At 39.6% G+C, this 18,678-nt stretch overlaps 2 protein-coding genes across 2 annotated transcripts; one reads left to right on the top strand and one right to left on the bottom strand.

The window, feature by feature from the left end:
• The first annotated feature begins 99 nt into the window (after window positions 1-99).
• Window positions 100-9,550, top strand: LOC137278616 (DNA-directed RNA polymerase II subunit GRINL1A-like). The gene is made up of 6 exons (XM_067811091.1): window positions 100-254; window positions 1,828-1,943; window positions 5,338-5,796; window positions 6,318-6,567; window positions 7,247-7,335; window positions 7,546-9,550. Exons 2-6 carry the CDS (start codon window positions 1,828-1,830, stop codon window positions 7,613-7,615), a joined length of 984 nt encoding a protein of 327 aa, XP_067667192.1. The 5' UTR covers window positions 100-254; the 3' UTR covers window positions 7,616-9,550.
• A 2,109-nt stretch (window positions 9,551-11,659) lies between these two features.
• On the bottom strand, window positions 11,660-13,495 carry LOC137278618 (uncharacterized). The gene is made up of 2 exons (XM_067811093.1): window positions 12,708-13,495; window positions 11,660-11,906 (listed from the first exon to the last, which is right to left on the bottom strand). The coding sequence occupies exons 1-2, from the start codon at window positions 13,493-13,495 to the stop codon at window positions 11,660-11,662; spliced, it is 1,035 nt and encodes a 344-aa protein (XP_067667194.1).
• Between the last annotated feature and the right edge of the window lie 5,183 nt (window positions 13,496-18,678).

Consider the following 18,678-nt stretch of genomic DNA (forward strand, 5'->3'; position numbering starts at 1 on the left):
TGTTGCTCTTTTATGTTGCATTTAAATATTTTAGTCCTACTATTAACACATCACCTTGAAAACAACACATTTACCCCCTGCAACAAAATGGTATAGCCCATCCTGTAGATGGCGTAGTTTCCAGAGGGCTATATAATACGCTTCACATGTTTCATGCTGACCTGTGCGGTACTCCTGAACTGTGCAATTGACGGTTTCGCAAGAGTGCAGTTGCTTGTAGATTGTCTGACCATAAGGCGGTCATTAGGGGAAAGGTAGAGACAACTTTTCTTCACCTAGCTGTGCGTGAGATACTCGTGCTTGTCATTCAACGCTCATGCTCCTTAGCACGTCTAAACGCGATGATTGTAAAACGTCACCCGTTTTCGTCAGGATGACACACAAAGATTCGCGTCAAAGACCTCTAAGCTGTGGAATAAAACGAGAAGTTAGGCAATGCACATACTATGATTACACGATGCCATTTAGAAAGTGGTCAAATGCAACATATGTCATATTTGGGATACACATTCTACTAGCACCGTCAAAAGTCGGAGTAGTTGATAAACGTTAGCAGTTGATAGTGAGGTGCGTTTTCACTTCATGACACTGTGTTTCTAACAAATCTAGGAATATTATCTAATCAAATGGTGATCTTGAATAACTGCGGGGGGTGGGGTGGTTTACTTCGTGATGGCGTGATTACACTACAGTACCAGATTCTCGTGTGACTTAATCAGTGGTGATATCACAAGGTAACATCCCTAACGCTTTAACACTGACGCAGCCTACACTATGACAGGGGTTCAAAAATATTTTAAAAAGCCACTTGCCACAGGGCATGTGACTTCAAGAAAGTATAACTTGTGCTGACTAATTTTCCACTTGCCCAGATATTATGACATCATATGTTATGTTAATGTTTACTGGACTATTTATCGAAGAGTGATAATTTCTTTGTTGTTATTGCGAACTTTAATGACTTCATTATGAGAAGGTATGAAATGAAATCCAATCATTACGAGCAGGTATGAAATGAAATCCAAAATTATTAGTATTTTGAAACCATAAGTGGAAATTTATATAATCTAGTAGTCCATGGACACGAAAGATACCATTATTTGATTGCCCGAAATGTAAACTAACTTGTCCCGGGCATCAGATGATAGGAGTTTTGAACCCCTGTAAATACAGTGTTAAAAGACATGTTTTACCTATTCAAAGATGGACAAAACTTTTTAAATGTTTTCCTTAGCTTTACACTGCATTGCATCAGCTGTATTCATTCTGAAGAAAGCAACCTGTCTTCTATTTAATTTCCATTCCTGTTTTGCATTTGTTAGTGTGTGCACTATGGGGTGCAGCATCTTTTTAGGTCCATTTATTTGTTGCTTATGGATGGTAATTTGTTTTTCTAATCTACTCCCTGTGGTGCCCATGCCATATTTTCATATGAAAGTTATATTTTGCAGGACAGTCCAGGTTAGAGTGTCCATGGAAAAGTTCTTTCCTGTTTTGAATTTTATACATGGATTACATATATACCACACCACATTTAAGTTCATATAGGACTGACAAATTTTAGGATGTTCCCATATCTTTTTGTTTGTGGTGCATATATGCACAGTGTCAAGCCAGTTTTCCCACAAAGAATTCAATATACCCTAAAATATGTGTTGGTTGTCAATCAGTACAATATCATGAAAATAAGATTATATATTCTGGCATCCTGCTTAATCATAAGACTTATTAAGCATCAAATATATATACTTTAGAATGATGTTTAGTTGTAAAATACTATGACTTTCTGTCATATCTCTGCTTCATATAAGTGAATGTGGTCTACAGATGGGGTCCATGTCGATACCCTCGGAGAAGCAGGGGCAGCTTGGGGACCTGACCAAAAAGACCCTGCCAGAACTCCGAGAGCTTCTTGACAGACAGGACAAGCTGCTGAAGAAAGAGTAGGTTTGCTGAATCAGTTTAATTAGTTTGATTAAGAAGGATTCGGAATGACCATATCCCTGATGTGAATGACCCTGGAATGACCATATTGTATACCTCAATCAGGACATTTGGAAAATCAAGCAGAAAGCCAGAACTGTTACCGGGGATTGTTCTAGGTTGTCAAAATGAAGTGCCTTTCCGAACACATAATGCAAATTAGAAAGTGGTCTAATGTAACATATGTTATATTTCTCTGTAAAGTACAGATTCAAGTACTTTTCTTGGATTAGTCCATCCAGGATTTGAACCCATACCCTCGGAGCCAGGCACCTAATTGCCAGCACCTTTTTAAGTGCCTTTGGCAGGCAAATAGGGCAAGTTCTTGTGATATTATCTGGACTGTTCTCCTGAGAAGTTAAGAAATATCAAATTTATATTGAAATTATTACAACTGCATGTGGACTTTCAGCTGAATATCTGAGCAGGTCCAGATAAATCCCTTGTAACAATGCTATTCAACATATTATTGGGATTTTCCAGGTATTTCTTTGTCAGTAGATGTGCCCTTGTTGTAGAGTTTGTGTGGTATTGATGGATATGATGGCACAGATGCATGTGGTTAACAGCTGGTTTGGTAATACTGTTTTTGTATCAGGTTAAGCTTGACTAGCATGCATGCTCTGTTTCAGATGAGAATAAAACACTTGATGTACAGTTATGAGTTCTGTGCACATTTTGAATTTCTCTACCTTTACACAGGGCTGAGGGATACTAAGTGTGAAAAGATTCTGATTGTCCCAGATTTAAGGCTGTTGTACAATAAAACATTAGTTGTGCTAAACATTGCTCTACTTTTTAAGTCAGTCAGGAGTATTAACAGTTCAAACAATTTAGTCTTAACTGCATTACCACCTAGGTTTTTACTGGGCACTATCATGTATGTTTCGATAGGAAAATAATCAATCAGAACATAACAAATCTTGCTACTGCAAAATGATTGCACAAGTGTTCTAAATCGTCACAGTACAGCCGTAGAAGTCACCATGTGTCCATGCAGTCCTGTGTCGTTTGATGACCCGGTGGGGACCAGGTGTTGATATGTCCCCATCCTGCCCTGTTTGTGACAAGTAGCGTAATGAGTGACTCCATAGGGCTGTGTAATGAAGCTTGCTGATTTGGTGGATTGTATGTCACATGACCCTGTGGGCTCATAGTGTCAACGACGAAGTTACTCAGACAATGGTTAACTATTACTTTTATTGTTATATAGCTGGAAACTTCCTCAATGAGATAAAGAGTTATAAACGTGCCAAGAATATATCTATTGTTTGTTAAAGTTAGGGGATTATTATTGCAATGTAGACAATATGCAGATAGTGTGCTCTATGAAGAATTAGTTTCACCAGAGGATACTTGTCAACTCTGCATCTCGGTGAAGTATGATTGCCATTTTAATTTGACAAAGCTGTTACCATCATTGTGCTGTCATTGTGTAGGATATGCACTGTTTGTCCAGATTCAGTTTATTTAATATAATAATCTCACACACTGAGGAATGGCCAGGAATAATTCATTAAACTGAAAGTCTTCTCTGTATGCAGTGCTATTTCTTTATCCTAGGTAATTTGAAATTCATGAAAACTTGCTAAAATTCAGTTGGATATTCAGGTAGTCAAGGCAATATTTCATATCACCATCATGGTTATTTTCCATTTCCATGTGTACTTTTATGTGCACCTATGAATATCAGCTAGGGTCAACAACTTTTGTCATGTTCAAATATTAAGAAAATGCTTGCTGAAAATCCCCTCAGAATACATTTTAGCTTTATCTATGGATTTTCTGTTGCAAGTACAAGACCTACGATTGTGTATAACAATTTTTATCTCCCTGGCATGTAATGTGGGGGGGATATAGTCAACGCCTCGTCTGTCTGTTCGTCCATCCGTAATCATTTTGTTTCCAGAACACAACTCAGAAACCGCTCAATATTTTTAGACCAAACTTGATAGATATAATAATCTCAACCTGTGGTTGTGCCTTTTGCTATTTACAGATTTTTGGCATTTTTATTTTTTTTGTTTTTCCATGGAACGTTTTGGTGTTAGTCTAATGGTGGGGTGGGCTTCATTTCTGGAGCAGAACTCAAAAACTGTACAATATTTTTCTGCAAAACTTGGTAGATATATCAATCAGAACCTAAAGTGGTGCCTTTTGATATTTACAGGTTTTTATGATTTATTATTTTCTCGGTTTCCATGGAAACGTTTCAGACTTAGTCTCAAAAGTGAGAGGTGTGTTTCGTTTCCAGAGCAGAACTCAAAAACTTCTTAATTTCTGGCAGTAGAACTTGGTAGATATTTGTGGCAGACCCCAAAGTGGTGCCTTTTGGTATTTACAGGTTTTTGTGATTTATTATTTTCTCGGTTTTCATGGAAACATTTCGGGCTTTGTCTCAAAATGGAGGGATGGGCTTCCAGAGCAGAACTCAAAAACCGTTCAGTATTTTTCTGCAAAACAAAGAGATTATGTAACTGTCAGATGATTTGTCCTTTCAGATATATGGAGACCAGGTGGATATGTCATCTTCTGATGACTCTTGTTTGAATCTGCTGAAATATTTAGTTATGAAGATACTGTAGGCCAGAGAGGGACCTTCACATTCCATGTCCCTTTGACTGATTTCTCATTAGGAAATGTGATAAACAAACACTGTTATCATGGTGGATATGTTATAACGAGAGTTGACATAGTGAATATTTGAAAAATATCATGTTATCAAAGGGTATACTTTATAAATATTGTTAACATTGTGATAAACAATCACTTCTGTCATGGTGACTGTTTGATAAATATTGTCAACAAGTTAATACATAAAGTACTGTTGACATTATGATTGTGTGTTAACCACTGTTGCCACGGGGACCATTTTATGAACATTGTTGACATAGAGTATAATGATAAACAAACACTGTCACCTAAATGTATATTGATTTTGGTAAACATACAAATTGAAAGTAGTATAAAATGCAAACTATTGTCTAGGTTCCAATGTTTATTTTTGTGTTATTTTTTTATTGTTATAGCATATTTATATAGACCACATATCTACACATCTAGTACATGCTCAAGGTGCCAGTATTTTTTTCATCGATGATTTGCTGTAGATTCATGAGTAAGAGGCAATTGACAGGATCAGGTAGTTGGGCTTGCTTACTTGGTTGACACATGTCATCGGTTCCTGTTTGTGCAGATCAATGCCCATACTGTTGATCAGTGGACTGTCTGATTCAGACTGGAATGTTGTGTAAAACTCACTCAGTGTAGATTCATGTGTACATATGATAAAAGTAGTAACAGCATGTTTAGTTCCAGTGATTTTTGCTCTCAAATATTACGTTTGATCTTCAGGAAATTTCTTCAAAGTTTACCTGACAAGGGAGTTAAAGTGAAAATGTTTGCTGAAACTTTGAGAACTCTGATTACTCAGAGGGAAGAAGTCAACCAGGCAGCTGCCAAGTTAGAAGGTGTGAAAATATCAGATCTTGTACAGAAACCCACCATAAGCACTCATAATGACAAGAAAGAGCAAACTTTTGAGACAATTCAAGTGCACCAGAAGGGAAACATCTCCAAAACTGAAGCTGATTTGCGTGAAGTGTCGGTCACACAAAAGAACATTGACTTGAAGGGAAATAATTCCAGTGCTGTGGATGTGAGTGACCGACTGAGTGAGGTGTTGGAGCAAGTGACTATATCTACTGATCAGCCTGTATCCGGCAAAGAGGATGTATATGTCAACAGTTATGAACGTGTCATCAAAAAGGCAAATGAACAAACTCCACACAAGAAAACTTTCAAACCAAACAGGTAAATCTTTATTCAGGTACTGAATTATACCTGAGATGGAAAATTATGTAAACTGTCTTTGTTTTAGGTAAAGCTATGTAAATTCTCTTTGTTAAGGTTCTAATTAATCCTGTGGATCTAATGAAACTGGTTCAGTTGCTGAATTATGCCTCTGACATAGAGTTCAGTAAATTATCCTTTAGTCTGATGAAAAGTTATGTGATTGATGGGCATGATATTTGTATTAGACCTTGAATGATTGCCTCATAAGAGACTTAAAAACTGAACTCACTTTAATCATAACTTGATACCTGTTAGATTGTCAGACATAACTATGTTTGTATTATCTTCTAGTTTAATACTTCCAAAGGGATTGTTCAGGTATATGTTTCAGTGTCTGTACATGCAGTAAGCATATGTGGTATTGATGTGCGTAGTCATCATTTCATACTGTGACATACACAATACAGACAGAATACTTTGCTAGAGAAGATATTTTGTGTGAATTTTTGAAGAGCAGATTTGGTCATCTTTGCCTTCAGCACTTTGAAAATATCAAAGGTTGAAGATTTACCAGAAGTGTACAAGTTCAGATCAAAACAGGCCAACTTGAAGGACAGCACTACCCTGGCTGGAACTGAGAGTAAGACAGCCGGTTCAATGGACTTCTCTGATCCCAAGCCCAAGGAAGAGTCTGCAGTGGTACTGCCAGACTACAAGCATGATAAGAGTGTGCTGATATCTGTGGAGGAATCCCTGCAGCTCGTCACACAGCAGAGAGAGCAGCATGCGGTAAGGCGACTCACAGGGAGGTGAAGCACGTGGTACAAAGGGTACGTAGGGACACACAACTGGTAACAGTTACACACACAGGTAGGCTGACACTCAGAGTAAGTATGTGGGGACACTCAGGATAAAGGCTACACACACCTTGGAGTAGGTAGTTGGGGCACACAGGTTAAAGGATACACACACAGGTAGGCTGACACTCGGAGGAGGCAGGTGGGACACAAAGGGTGAAAAGGCTACACACAAAAGTAGGGTGACAGATAGGTAGGTAGGGACACACAACACACAGGTAGGGTGAGGACCGGGGAAACCTTGTATAACAGGGAGATCCACAGAACAGGAGTTATGCACATTGGGATGGAATGAAATAGACAGGATATGGAGAAAACATATACAGGTTACCGCTTTGCAATTCAGCCATACATGTTTGCAACTGATGCTTGCAATGAGATCTTCTGAAGATATTTATGTGAGAGGCATTCTACTAATGTTTATATCCGAACCATCTATTGATGTTCATGTAGGAGACGTTTGACTGATGTTTATGTTAAAAGCAATTTATCATGTATTTATTTGGGGGGGAGGGGGGGGAAATTCTGCTAATGTTTATATTAGAGGCAGTATACAGTTAATGTACGGAGGCATATAACTGATGCTTATGAATACTGTTTGTGTACCCCAGGAGCTGATGATGAGGCAGGCAACAGAAAGGCTGGCAGGACGACTCCACATCCGTCTGGATGACTACAACCCTGAGGGAACCAATATGAAGTATCCTTTCTTTCATTGCCCAGTCCTTTGTCCGGGCAGGATTACATGTATTTGGGTTTTAAGAGGATAAGTGGGTAACTGTTTTGAAAACAGACAGCAGGTATTCTAAACCCATGCATACACTTGAGAATAAAATTCTATAATTGAATGAAAGCTGTATTTCAGCTGTAAGGTCTATTTTAGCAAATAGCATTTCCTCAACATTACCAGTTACCGTGTACCAGCTTCTGACACAGACAGTGATGATGAACCAGAAATTGATGGGTACAATGAAGACTGACCAAGGTGGACAGTTCTGAAAGTGTAAACAACATTTACACCTGGACAAGCTGTTCATCATTCAACAGTCACATGTTAACACCTCAGTCACATGTTAACACCACAGTCACATGTTAACACCACAGTCACATGTTAACACCACAGTCACATGTTAACACCACAGTCACATGTTAACACCACAGTGCCTTGTATTGAGAGGCTTGTAAGAAACAATGTTTGTTGGGAGGGATGTTATTTACAATGCTGTGTTGGTGGGATGTTACTGACACTGGTGTATTGGTAGGGATGTTTCTGACACTGGTGTATCGGTAGGGATGTTTCTGACACTGGTGTATCGGTAGGGATGTTTCTGACACTGATGTATCGGTAGGGATGTTTCTGACACTGGTATATTGGGAGGGACGTTTCTGACACTGTTTTGTCGGTAGGGATGTTATTGACAATGTTGTGTCGGTAGGGATGTTATTGACAATGTTGTGTTCAGTAGGGTCATTATAGACAATGTTGTATCGGTAGGGATGTTATTGACAATGTTGTATCGGTAGGGTCATTATAGACAATGTTGTATCGGTAGGGATGTTATTGACAATGTTGTATCGGTAGGGATGTTATTGACAATGTTGTATCGGTAGGGATGTTATTGACACTTGTATGGGTAGGGATGTTATTGACAATTTGTATCGGTAGGGATGTTATTGACACTTGTATCGGTAGGGATGTTATTGACAATGTTGTATCGGTAGGGATGTTATTGACAATGTTGTATCGGTAGGGATGTTATTGACACTGTTGTATCGGTAGGGATGTATATTGACACTGGTGTATCTGTAAGGACGTTACTGACATTGCTGTGTAGGTGGGATGTTATTGACACTGGTCTATCGGTAGGGTTGTTATTGGCAATGTTGTATGGGTAGGGATGTTACTGATCAGTAGGCATGTTACTGACAGTTGTGTCAGGAGAGATGTTATTGACAAACTTCTGTGCATCATCCAGAGTGTTTGCAAATCCCTGTGCACAAGAAGGGTCAGTTGGAAGTTGTTTCAGGTGAATATTTTCAGCAAATCTGTATAGAGATCTGAGAGTGAAGGAAGCGTATATAATCTGTATATTTCAAACTGCTAACAAATGTTCAGAATGTAGACAAGGCCTAACAACTGCATTGTTGAGAATATTTTAAATACCTTGTTTCTGAACACAATGGCACTTCCACCTAAAAGATAATGCCGTCAGAGGAGTAGCTGGTTTGTTGATGCTCAGTGTGATTCTGGTCCTGCTTCATCTTCTTATAAACATTTTAATAGTCATTAAACATCTCTCCAAAAAGCAGGGACATTTATAAGGTTCAAGCTATGTCATAAGCACGTGTTTGTTAACTGCTTTGTAACAGTAAGGATTCCATGGTTCATAGCACAAAGCTGTAAAAGCACTGCGATCCCAGATCACTGGGCTTGTAGCATGCAGATTCCCTTGTAAGGCTAAGTGAATAAAGTGAAGTGTTGCTCAGGCATTGCCGCATCACTTTTATTTGTGCGGGTAACATTTAAAGAAAATAATTTTGGCTTGGCCATGTCCTGATCATCCTTTTTGTCCACCATAAGAATGAATGTCGGTAAGAATGATTGTTACTGAATCTACAACTCATTAACACATGCTAAACTTTCCGAGCTGTATTTCTGAGAAAAAAATATAAATGTGTTCCTCCCTTGTCACTTTTTTCTATCAAAAATAAAAAAACAAAGTCATACTGTCCTCGTCACTTTCGAAATAAATGTGGACGAGAAACATTTCATTTTTTTTATGCTGCCTAAAGTGTTTGAGACAAAAGGTGAGCATATCCTACATCAGAATACCACTGTCTGAGAGACAAGTGCTACTCTAAATATGCTACTGTACTATATTTTTAACACAAATACAGTAGTATGTTTTTATGTTGGTCATGTTGTTTTGTTGTTGATTCAATGCTTTATAATTCTATGGTATGGATACTGGAGGTGGTTTGATTTATTTTAACGACTAGACATTTTCCTACAAGACCAAGCACCTGATGTACATTGTGTCTTTGAACATATCCATGACAACCCTGGTTATAATTGGTTTTCAACAACACATCCTTGTTGTAAGAGACTACTAATGAAATTTGGTGGTCAGGCTCGCTGACTTGTTTGATACATACTGGTATTCCAGTTGTGTAGGACGGGTGAAGGTTCAGGGGAGAATAGGCATTCAGCAACCCATGCTTGTCATAAGAGGCGACTATAGGGATCGGGTGGTCAGGCTGGCTGACTTGATTGACACATATCGATTCCCAATTGAGCAAATCGATGCTCATGTTGTTGATCACTGGATTGTCTGGTCCAGACTCGATTATTTACAGAATACCACTATATAGCTGGGATATTGCTGAGTGTGGCATAAAACTGAACTCACTCAATCAAGTTGTGCAGTTGATCACTGGATTGTCTGGTCCAGATACCATCACCATACAACTGGAACATTGCTGAGTGCAACTTTAAACATCAAACAAACTTTGTACACGTGACATGTGTGAGTTGAACTATTCTTCTGACTGAGAACAGCATTCGAAATACCAGGCAACCTGACAAGCCTACCTGACAGGGATTGGTTATTTCCAACATGGACTGCCATAATCAAATTCCCTATGGTTGGTTGGAAGTATAGACATGTATATGAAGATATTCATCATATTTCAGGACAATAAATTATTATTGATTAAGTTGTAACAATGATAATTCCAAGTCTATGATAAACTATGTTACTTGCCAAACCTGATTATTTACGGGCAGGTAAGTTTTATGTCTAACCAACCCTGTTGTCAGGCTGAAATTTTGGGGAGTTTATACTCTGCGGAGGCCTTGACTGATGGGGATTCCCTTTGAGTAATGATGGGAAAATATGCTTGGTGCATGTATAAGTAGTAAATCACAGGTGGAGTGGAGGGTGTGTAGATGGAACGGGATGCAGGAACTGATAGTAAAGTAGCAGAAAGGATAGCAATTGTTAAAGAAGGGTATGGATGTGATGGATGCGGGTGAATATTCTTGTTGTAAACCTGTTTCAGTAACGAAATGTGTATAACTCAAAATTCTGGTGTACCCACCATGATATTGCTGGAATATTGATAAAAGCAGCAAACAATACTCACTCACTCACCGTGAACTGAAAAAATGAGTGAAACAGACGTAAAATTTTACCCCGTTGTACCACTCAGTTTGACGTTTCTGATTGGTCAGGTCCATGTTGTCTGATGCATACTGTTATGGTATAATGATTAGTAGAGGTGAATGTAAGGCACTACACCTTCACTGAAAAACACGGAAACTAGCTGGCTTGCGGAAATCCAACCATTTACATCTGAAACATTGACCGGGGAAAAAGATAAGGACTACAGATTCAGCATGGTTACATAATTATTTTATATAAATACACTACTGTTCACGCATGAAAGCTTTGATGTTTGAACCAGTACTTTGATCAAGTGTTTTTCAAAATATCACAAGACTTCAAATCTAGTGGGCAAACATCGTCTCTCATCTCTCTCGTAACTGAAAAAGGCTTTTATGTATGGCTTTCTTTGTGCTTTACTGCTTCATATAGTGGAGTAGTACATATTCAGCGGTAATGCGCATATCGTGAATTGTAAATATTGACATACAAACGTCAAAAAGGATATATGACTGTTTCGGGGGAAATGTGTATTGTGTATGGTTCTGGGCATATTACAACTAGTGTTCCATTCTCTCTTTCAGTCGTGTTAAACATGTAGCTGTATTGAACAAACATAATGAAAATGACAACAATGAAATCAAAACAATACTGAAGTAACCAATAAGGTGTAGCAACATAAACAGAATCCTTAATGATATGTTTGCACATACAAACATAGTACAATACACTTGAACCTTTTTCTTGGAAAACGGTATTTTTTAATTTACTGTAATCGTTATGCTTTTGGTTTGTGTGTGTGTTCCAGAACATTCACCGTTGTTCAGTTTCTAATACACCAATTTGACGACGCATCACTTAGTTGTTGGTGTTTAAGTTTCGCCAGTGTAATTCTGAATTGCTGTCCTCGGAGAAGGCAGCTTCAACTTCCATCTCCATCTCCCCACATAGCTCTTGCCAAGGACTCCCGGGGGGTGTTATCGGGGGATCGTACCTCGACTCCTCTGCTATGAAATGTAGTGACACCTGGTTGTCCATCTGATTCCCTAGTGACCTGTCTGAATTCGGCGCGGAGCCATGGCGTTGCTCTTTGGTCAAGTGGGTGCTGAAAATAATTAAGCGAAATGGTTTTACATTCTAGATTGTTTTGGGTTTTTGTTTTTCCTTTTGGTCTATATGATCATACTATAGAATTAAAGATCATCAAAGGGTTTGGAGGCAATCACAACAGTCTTTCAAATCGCCAAAAATCACAGTCAGTATGGACTAAGAAACGCAATTCATTTGGCTGGACACTGCAGAAACATCAATATCTAGCCAGCCCTAGAAAGCCAGCAGAAGGCTAGCTATTCAAAATCGAATGAGTAACACTCTAAATAGAACGAGGCACACAAATTACCGTCACCAACCCATGGCGACACTCTAGGCAATAACATTCATTTGTGCACGAAGAGGAAAAGTTAGAAATAGATATTCAAACCTCACATTATGTCGATTAACGAGATGTGGAACGGACAATGCTCCAGGCATAAATTCATTATGAAGAGATTTTAATGTGAGTGTTACATCTGTTTCGTATTTCTAAAGACCCGTGAAGATCTTCAACAATAAGTCTTCAGCAACCCATGCTTGCCACAAGAGGCGACTATGCTTGTCGTAAGAGGAGACTAACGGGATCGGGTGGTCATGCTCGCTGACCTGGTTGACACATGTCATTGGTTTCCAATTGCGGAGAACGATGCTCATGTTGCTGATCAGTGGATTGGTTGGTCCACAATCGATTACTTACAGACCGCCGCCATGTAGTTGGAATATTGCCGAGTGCAGCTTAAAACCTAACTCAGTCACTCGCTTACGCCTATTTCTAAAAAATGCGTTCACAAATTACAGAAGTGCAAGGTGTCACCTTCCATCAGACGAAGCTGGCGGGTGGTTACCGTTCAGCTTCTTGGAGGACGTGTTATTAGACATAACTTGAAAGTCTGGCCATGGTGACTTCTGTTGGTCCTCCTCCGATGAGCTGCCGTAAACAGTCTCAGTTGAGACGGTACGGAGGAGACCAAGTGCATCGCCATCCATCCTGTTAGCACATCTTGTAATTCCCACAGCCCTGTCCAGACTACGTGACAGCGTAGCGAGACTAGATTCGGTTTTCTTTGCAGGGGACGACGGGGCAGACGACACAAGTTCCCCTCTCTTCCGTTTCCGGCCGCACCCAGTATCTCTCAACTTTTCGCAGAGCTTGTCAGGAACGTTCATACTACACTTTGGAAATAGTGGGTTTGTAGTGGTGAACTTGTTCCTAAGGGTAACCCTTTTATCAACGCTGGTACGTAGAACGCCGTTGCAGTTGCAGTTCTTCTGTAACTGGCTTGTTATATAGGTCCTGTCGGATGACTTGTGAAGCCACACACGGGAATCTTTTTTGAAGCGCCTTCCATTCTTACCAATGACAGAGAAGACTTGGTCGTATGTGAGCTCGCCATCGTCACTGTATCTCTGCTGTGATCGTCTGTTCCTGTTCTTGTGTAGCCAGTACCGAGAGTCCTTTTTGAATTCTTTCTGTGGTGGCGAAGGGCTATGAGCAACTCGTTTATAAAGTTGATCACATCTCTGGCAGAATTCCTCGAATGCATCAGACATGGCCACTTCACAATCTTCTTCAATATGGATGTCTGGAATAGTTCCTGCCATCAGGCCTCTGGGTTGTGGGGTAGATGGAGAAGATACACCGACAGCACAACACCAGAACTGAGCTCAACACTACCACAATGAAGTGACGTCACAGACGAAAAGCATGGCAATAAAGGACTGCCATGGCGTCACTTTATAGGAAGTATTATGACATCACACTTTAGTGTGACCATGTATTGTCTGGTGCAAGTTGCCACCAACCGTTACTCTGTTGTTTATGCGCGAGGACGACATGGGGGATATTTTTCTGCCAGGAATCCATATGAATGATTTATAAGACAACATAGTTCATATCTCTCATAGAATCTGCAGACCACACACGCAGGGGTATTTTTTTATTAATATAACAAACTGAACTTTATAAGTTCCGTTCCAAAATTTGGGTAGTGAGTGAATCGTGTGTGAGTATGGCTATCAGCTTGGAGGGTTTGGGGAGAATATCCGGTGTGATGCAGCTCAATGAAACTTGGTTCTGGGGTGCTGATAGAGCAGTAAGTAATGAAGAACCCAGACTAATCTTGGACCCGAAGCCTTGATCATACCATCCCACCATCACCAGGAAACATAACTGCTTTTGGTGCTTTAGCCTCCATGCATCCTCGAAGCTGATTTAGAATGTCAGAGAATGAAAGGAGAAGCCAAAGTGTACTCAGAAGGGCTGTATCTCTTCTCAACCTGACCTTTCTCTTCAAATGGCTATCGCACATTTCTGTCCGTAGTCGCGACGTATAACCACATCTGTACAATAATACACTGAAAATACTCGTCATGCCATTCAGTCACCTTCATCCCAACATATAAGCGACATTTTTCTGACTGACGGGAATGTATTTTATTCGGGGAAAAAGAGCAACACGCTTCGCACAAATTACAGGTTAAATATGAAACCATATCAACAGCATATCGACTGAATTATCTGCTTTTTATTATCGGCTAGAAATACTTGTATATGAGTTTGGAGGGATCTTTGAGAATGGTGGATGTGTATGTGTCCTCGTCTTGGAGTTTTGGGTCACACAACCCCGTGTATGCAAAGGACGTTCACCTGGTCCAAAATTTCGGAATGTGGCTACTCAAAGACTGGTGTATTGACCTATTCATCCCGAAGGGTAACAGCTGGCAGTCATTGACAAGCACGTATGTAATCTGAGCACGAATGAAAGTGAATTCGTTATGGCTTGCATATTGTGCAGGAGTCTGTTTTGTTGTTCGATGAAGATGTGCGTCTTTCTTCAATCAAACTCCCTCTCTGACTCTAAAATCAAGTATACACGTATATAGGAGGAGCGCCTTTGAAATTAATTGAAACCAGGCGATTCCATTATTCACCCATATCTCTGGGACATTGCGCATTTGGGAAGCTGGTATGTATTAAAACATTTTTAACACATCAATGTTGCTTTATTACAAGAATACCTAAACAGAAATCTAAAGGGAACAGGTCAAAATGGCCACATGACAAAATGTCCACACTGACCCCAGTCAAAATGGCTACACAAAAAAGTCAAAATGGCCACAACCATTAGTCAAAATGGCCACACACAAAAGTCAAAATGGCCATGCATTATTTAATTTATATATTTATGTTTAAATACTCAAAACATGTATATGATTTAATATTAAAGTCTTAAAATGAAGTTATATCACACAAAACTTACTTACAGTGTATGTTAATGGACATTAATCAGGATCATTATACTTTACTATATAATGATGGACAGATATGAATAGGATATCACTTATCTCCATCATGGCTGCCATGTATGTCAACATCCGCACAACGGCATCCATGACGGTAAACTAAGAAAGTTCACAAGGAGGACAGCTACCCGTGATCAGGAGGAGATCTTCGAGGCCTACGGCCTCTACAAGGATAGAAAGCTTAGCCCCGTGGAGCTTGTTTCTTTGATTAGCATTATTAGAAGTTGATAAGTAATGAGAAAGAAGATTCTTTATGGACAACAGCTTCTTTACTACAACATGTAGGTATGAATCAAAGGGATCAACGACAACAGTGAATGGTGGTAATGATGTGACAATAAGGGGAAGCCAGTGGTAACTGAGGCCGAAACAAAGTATACATGGCTGATGAGGAAATTAGTAATGATGGCTGGTGAGCTCTAATCTGTTGTTTTTTTCAGTTCATTGTATGCACTTACGATGAGATATCCCTGATCTCTGATGACTTGTCTCCGAATTTGACCTGCTTCTGCAAGTGTTCTTTTGATGAAATCCTGGTTGTTTTTGGATAATATCTAACCCATGAAGGTCCCGGGGTAGAATAGGCCTTCAGCAACCCATACTTGCCATAAAAGGCGACAAACGCGATCGGGTGGTCACGCTCGCTGACTTGGTTGACACATGTCATAGGTTCCCAATTGAGCAAATCGATGCTCATGTTCTTGGTCACTGGACTGTCTGGTCCAGACTCGATTATTTAGACACCGCCGCCATATAGCTGGAATATTGCTAAGTGCGGTGTAAAACTAAACTCACTCACTCACTCATTGGATAATATGTGTACATAGTCCCAAATTAGGTTGTGAGTGGGACATTTGATGACGTGGTCTGATATTGTTGATTTTAATAATAATAATAATAAGTGTTTTTGTATAGCGTACAAATCAAACTGCAAGGCAATTTCTCTAGGCGCTAGGTATTTTTCCCTCGATCACCGGATGCCAATCTCAACAGCACATCGTATTTCAATCTCAACTCCCTGACGAGTATACAACTCTTGCTGGGACACATAGTCACAGCACTTTGTCCAAGTTTACTGCACGTTGCTGTACCCGCAACTAGGTGTATGCAGTGTTCATGTGGCCACCATCTGGTCATATACCAACGGATTCGTGGGTTCTTATAAGTGCACAGGATTGTGTACTGTACACTAGGGGTTGTGACAACACTGAAAGAGTCTGCACACAAAGTTGACTCCAAGGTTTTTACACCCGGTCACAGGTGGGCTCGATCCCGAAACATCAACCTCGCTGGATCACTAGCCTGGCGCCTTAGCCAGCTCGCCCACCACGATCTGATTTAGCCATAGATGATGTAAATGTTCTTTGATTCCGATACTTAAGAACATATGTATGCATGCTTGTTATTTTGTTGAAAATTATTTAATAATACATGTGCAATAAACAAATTCTGTCATTTCACACCTTGATATTAAATAATACAAATGTTACAAGTATCAAGAAATAATAAAATAATGTACGGCTATTTTGATTTTTTGTGTGGCTATTTTGACTTATTGGTAGGGCCATTTTGACCAGGGGTTTGTTGCCATTTTGACTTGGAAGATTTGTGGCCTTTTTGACGTATGGCCATTTTTGAATAGGACCCAATCTAAACCCCTCTGACTTCATCACTGTCATGTTCCATGGTCTGTTAAAGAATAAAACAATTGTCATGAACAGTAACAGGTCATAACATAACACATTCCTTTACATTGTTTTCATCTAATTAGTAATTGTACTGACATTCTCAGACTGGGGAAGAATAGGTATTCAGGCTCTCTGACATGGTTGACACATGTCATCGGTTCCTAACTGCTTAGATCGATGCTCATGTTGTTGATCACTGGATTGTTTGGTCCAGACTCAATTATTTACAGACCGAGGCCATACAGTTGGAATATTGGTGAGTACCCCTTAAAACGAAACTCGCCCACTCACTGATATTCTCAAGAGTCTAGTTATTTCACGTGACTCCGGTCTTTGCTAATTAGTTTTGCCAGCTATGCTGCATATAATTACAATATTAGTGATGGTGGTTTAAGCACTCTCTCTGTAACCAGAGGAGCATAGCTGAAATAAACCTTATAGCCTGCTGTATTTGCAGATGATGAAACTTTACGCTTCAAAATATCGTTCAACAAACCACTAACAAAGCTACAGATAATAAAGTAATATATATGTTAATTTGCTGGAGGAAGTTCGATAAAGTGGAATAATACATTTCATGTGCATGTATGAAGCTAACTGCCTGGTAACATACCATCATGTCATTCAACCAAGGCTGTTGTGTACAGATGTGTATGAGAACAGTCAATCCAACAGACATTCCCTTAATTGCAACCATCGCTGATAAGATTCCTTGATCCTGGGGGCGGTGGGGTAGCCTACTGGTTGAAGCTTGGCTCGGCAGATCAAAGACTTGGGTTCAATTGTCCACATAGGTACTAAGTGTGAGGCCTGTTTCTTGTGTCCCCGGTTGTGCTGGAATATTGCTGAAAGTGATGCAAATCTGTTCTCACTCACTCACTCACTCATCAACCCTGAGCGAAAGGTAAATGTGCCCTCATTTGCATACTGGCATTCTATTATGAAATGTACTCAGTGTCTGAACAGCAGTGAAACCCGTTATGCTAGATTATTTTGAATTGTTCAGATTCACGTTACTGAATCAATGAAACTAAAGCAATGTCATTTTCGTAGTCATGTAAGCCTTCCTCTCAGTAATCATCTGGTGTGGGGGTTAACAAGGGTTCACTGTAATAGTATCACACTGAATCTAAACTTTATTTTTACACTAGGACATCAGTATTTTTCAAGGTTGTCTATTTAAAGCAGGTCTTAAGGTCTCAGAGGCATAGCCAAGATAACAGTGTATGCACAAATAATGAAATGGTTTGAAAACAAGCAGAACAGACCACATCTAAACGTAAACGATTCTTCTAAACACGAAATAAAGTTAAGACAAACATCAATAACATGGTGAAACAGGCAAACATAAAACGTAACTCCAAATTACCTGATCAAACTCAAGCAGACCCTGATCTATAAATATTGTAAACAGTTAAGTACCAAATCAATTCAAAGAAAACAACTCAAACACTACAACACAAACCGTAGATCTGATGACAAGAGAGGATTCAACAAACTATCAGAGCCGCATTAGCTCATCACTGATGTTGGGCAAAGAGAACAGCTAGTCTTCTAGTTTGACCTTGTGTGAATATTTTATTAAGTTCATCAATGTCCATCATGAAACAAGTGCACTGCTTGACAATCGGCCAGTTAACACTGTTGACCTGACGCAAGTCTTAGTGCGTCTCACTGCGCTGGAAGAACGCTCAGCCGTTGTAGAGGACGTCGCCAAGGTTTTCACTGCCACATATATGTGAGGGTAAGGATCCTTCTAAACGAAGTCGAGAGCTGTTAGTTGACAAGGTGGCC

The sequence above is a fragment of the Haliotis asinina genome, chromosome 3, assembly GCF_037392515.1.
Source record: "Haliotis asinina isolate JCU_RB_2024 chromosome 3, JCU_Hal_asi_v2, whole genome shotgun sequence".
In the NCBI taxonomy this organism is placed as follows: Eukaryota; Metazoa; Mollusca; class Gastropoda; order Lepetellida; family Haliotidae; genus Haliotis; species Haliotis asinina.

What these genes read in the sequence shown, in the direction of transcription:
- LOC137278616 (XM_067811091.1), top strand. Translation starts at nt 1,828, where the DNA reads ATGGGGTCCATGTCGATACCCTCGGAGAAGCAGGGGCAGCTTGGGGAC. An exon ending in AAAACTTTCAAACCAAACAG is followed by an intron (nt 5,797 to 6,317) that starts GTAAATCTTTAT and finishes CTTTGCCTTCAG; the next exon opens with CACTTTGAAAATATCAAAGG. An exon ending in CCTGAGGGAACCAATATGAA is followed by an intron (nt 7,336 to 7,545) that starts GTATCCTTTCTT and finishes CAACATTACCAG; the next exon opens with TTACCGTGTACCAGCTTCTG.
- LOC137278618 (XM_067811093.1), bottom strand. Translation starts at nt 13,495, where the DNA reads ATGGCAGGAACTATTCCAGACATCCATATTGAAGAAGATTGTGAAGTG. An exon ending in CCAGCTTCGTCTGATGGAAG is followed by an intron (nt 11,907 to 12,707) that starts GTGACACCTTGC and finishes AATTATTTTCAG; the next exon opens with CACCCACTTGACCAAAGAGC.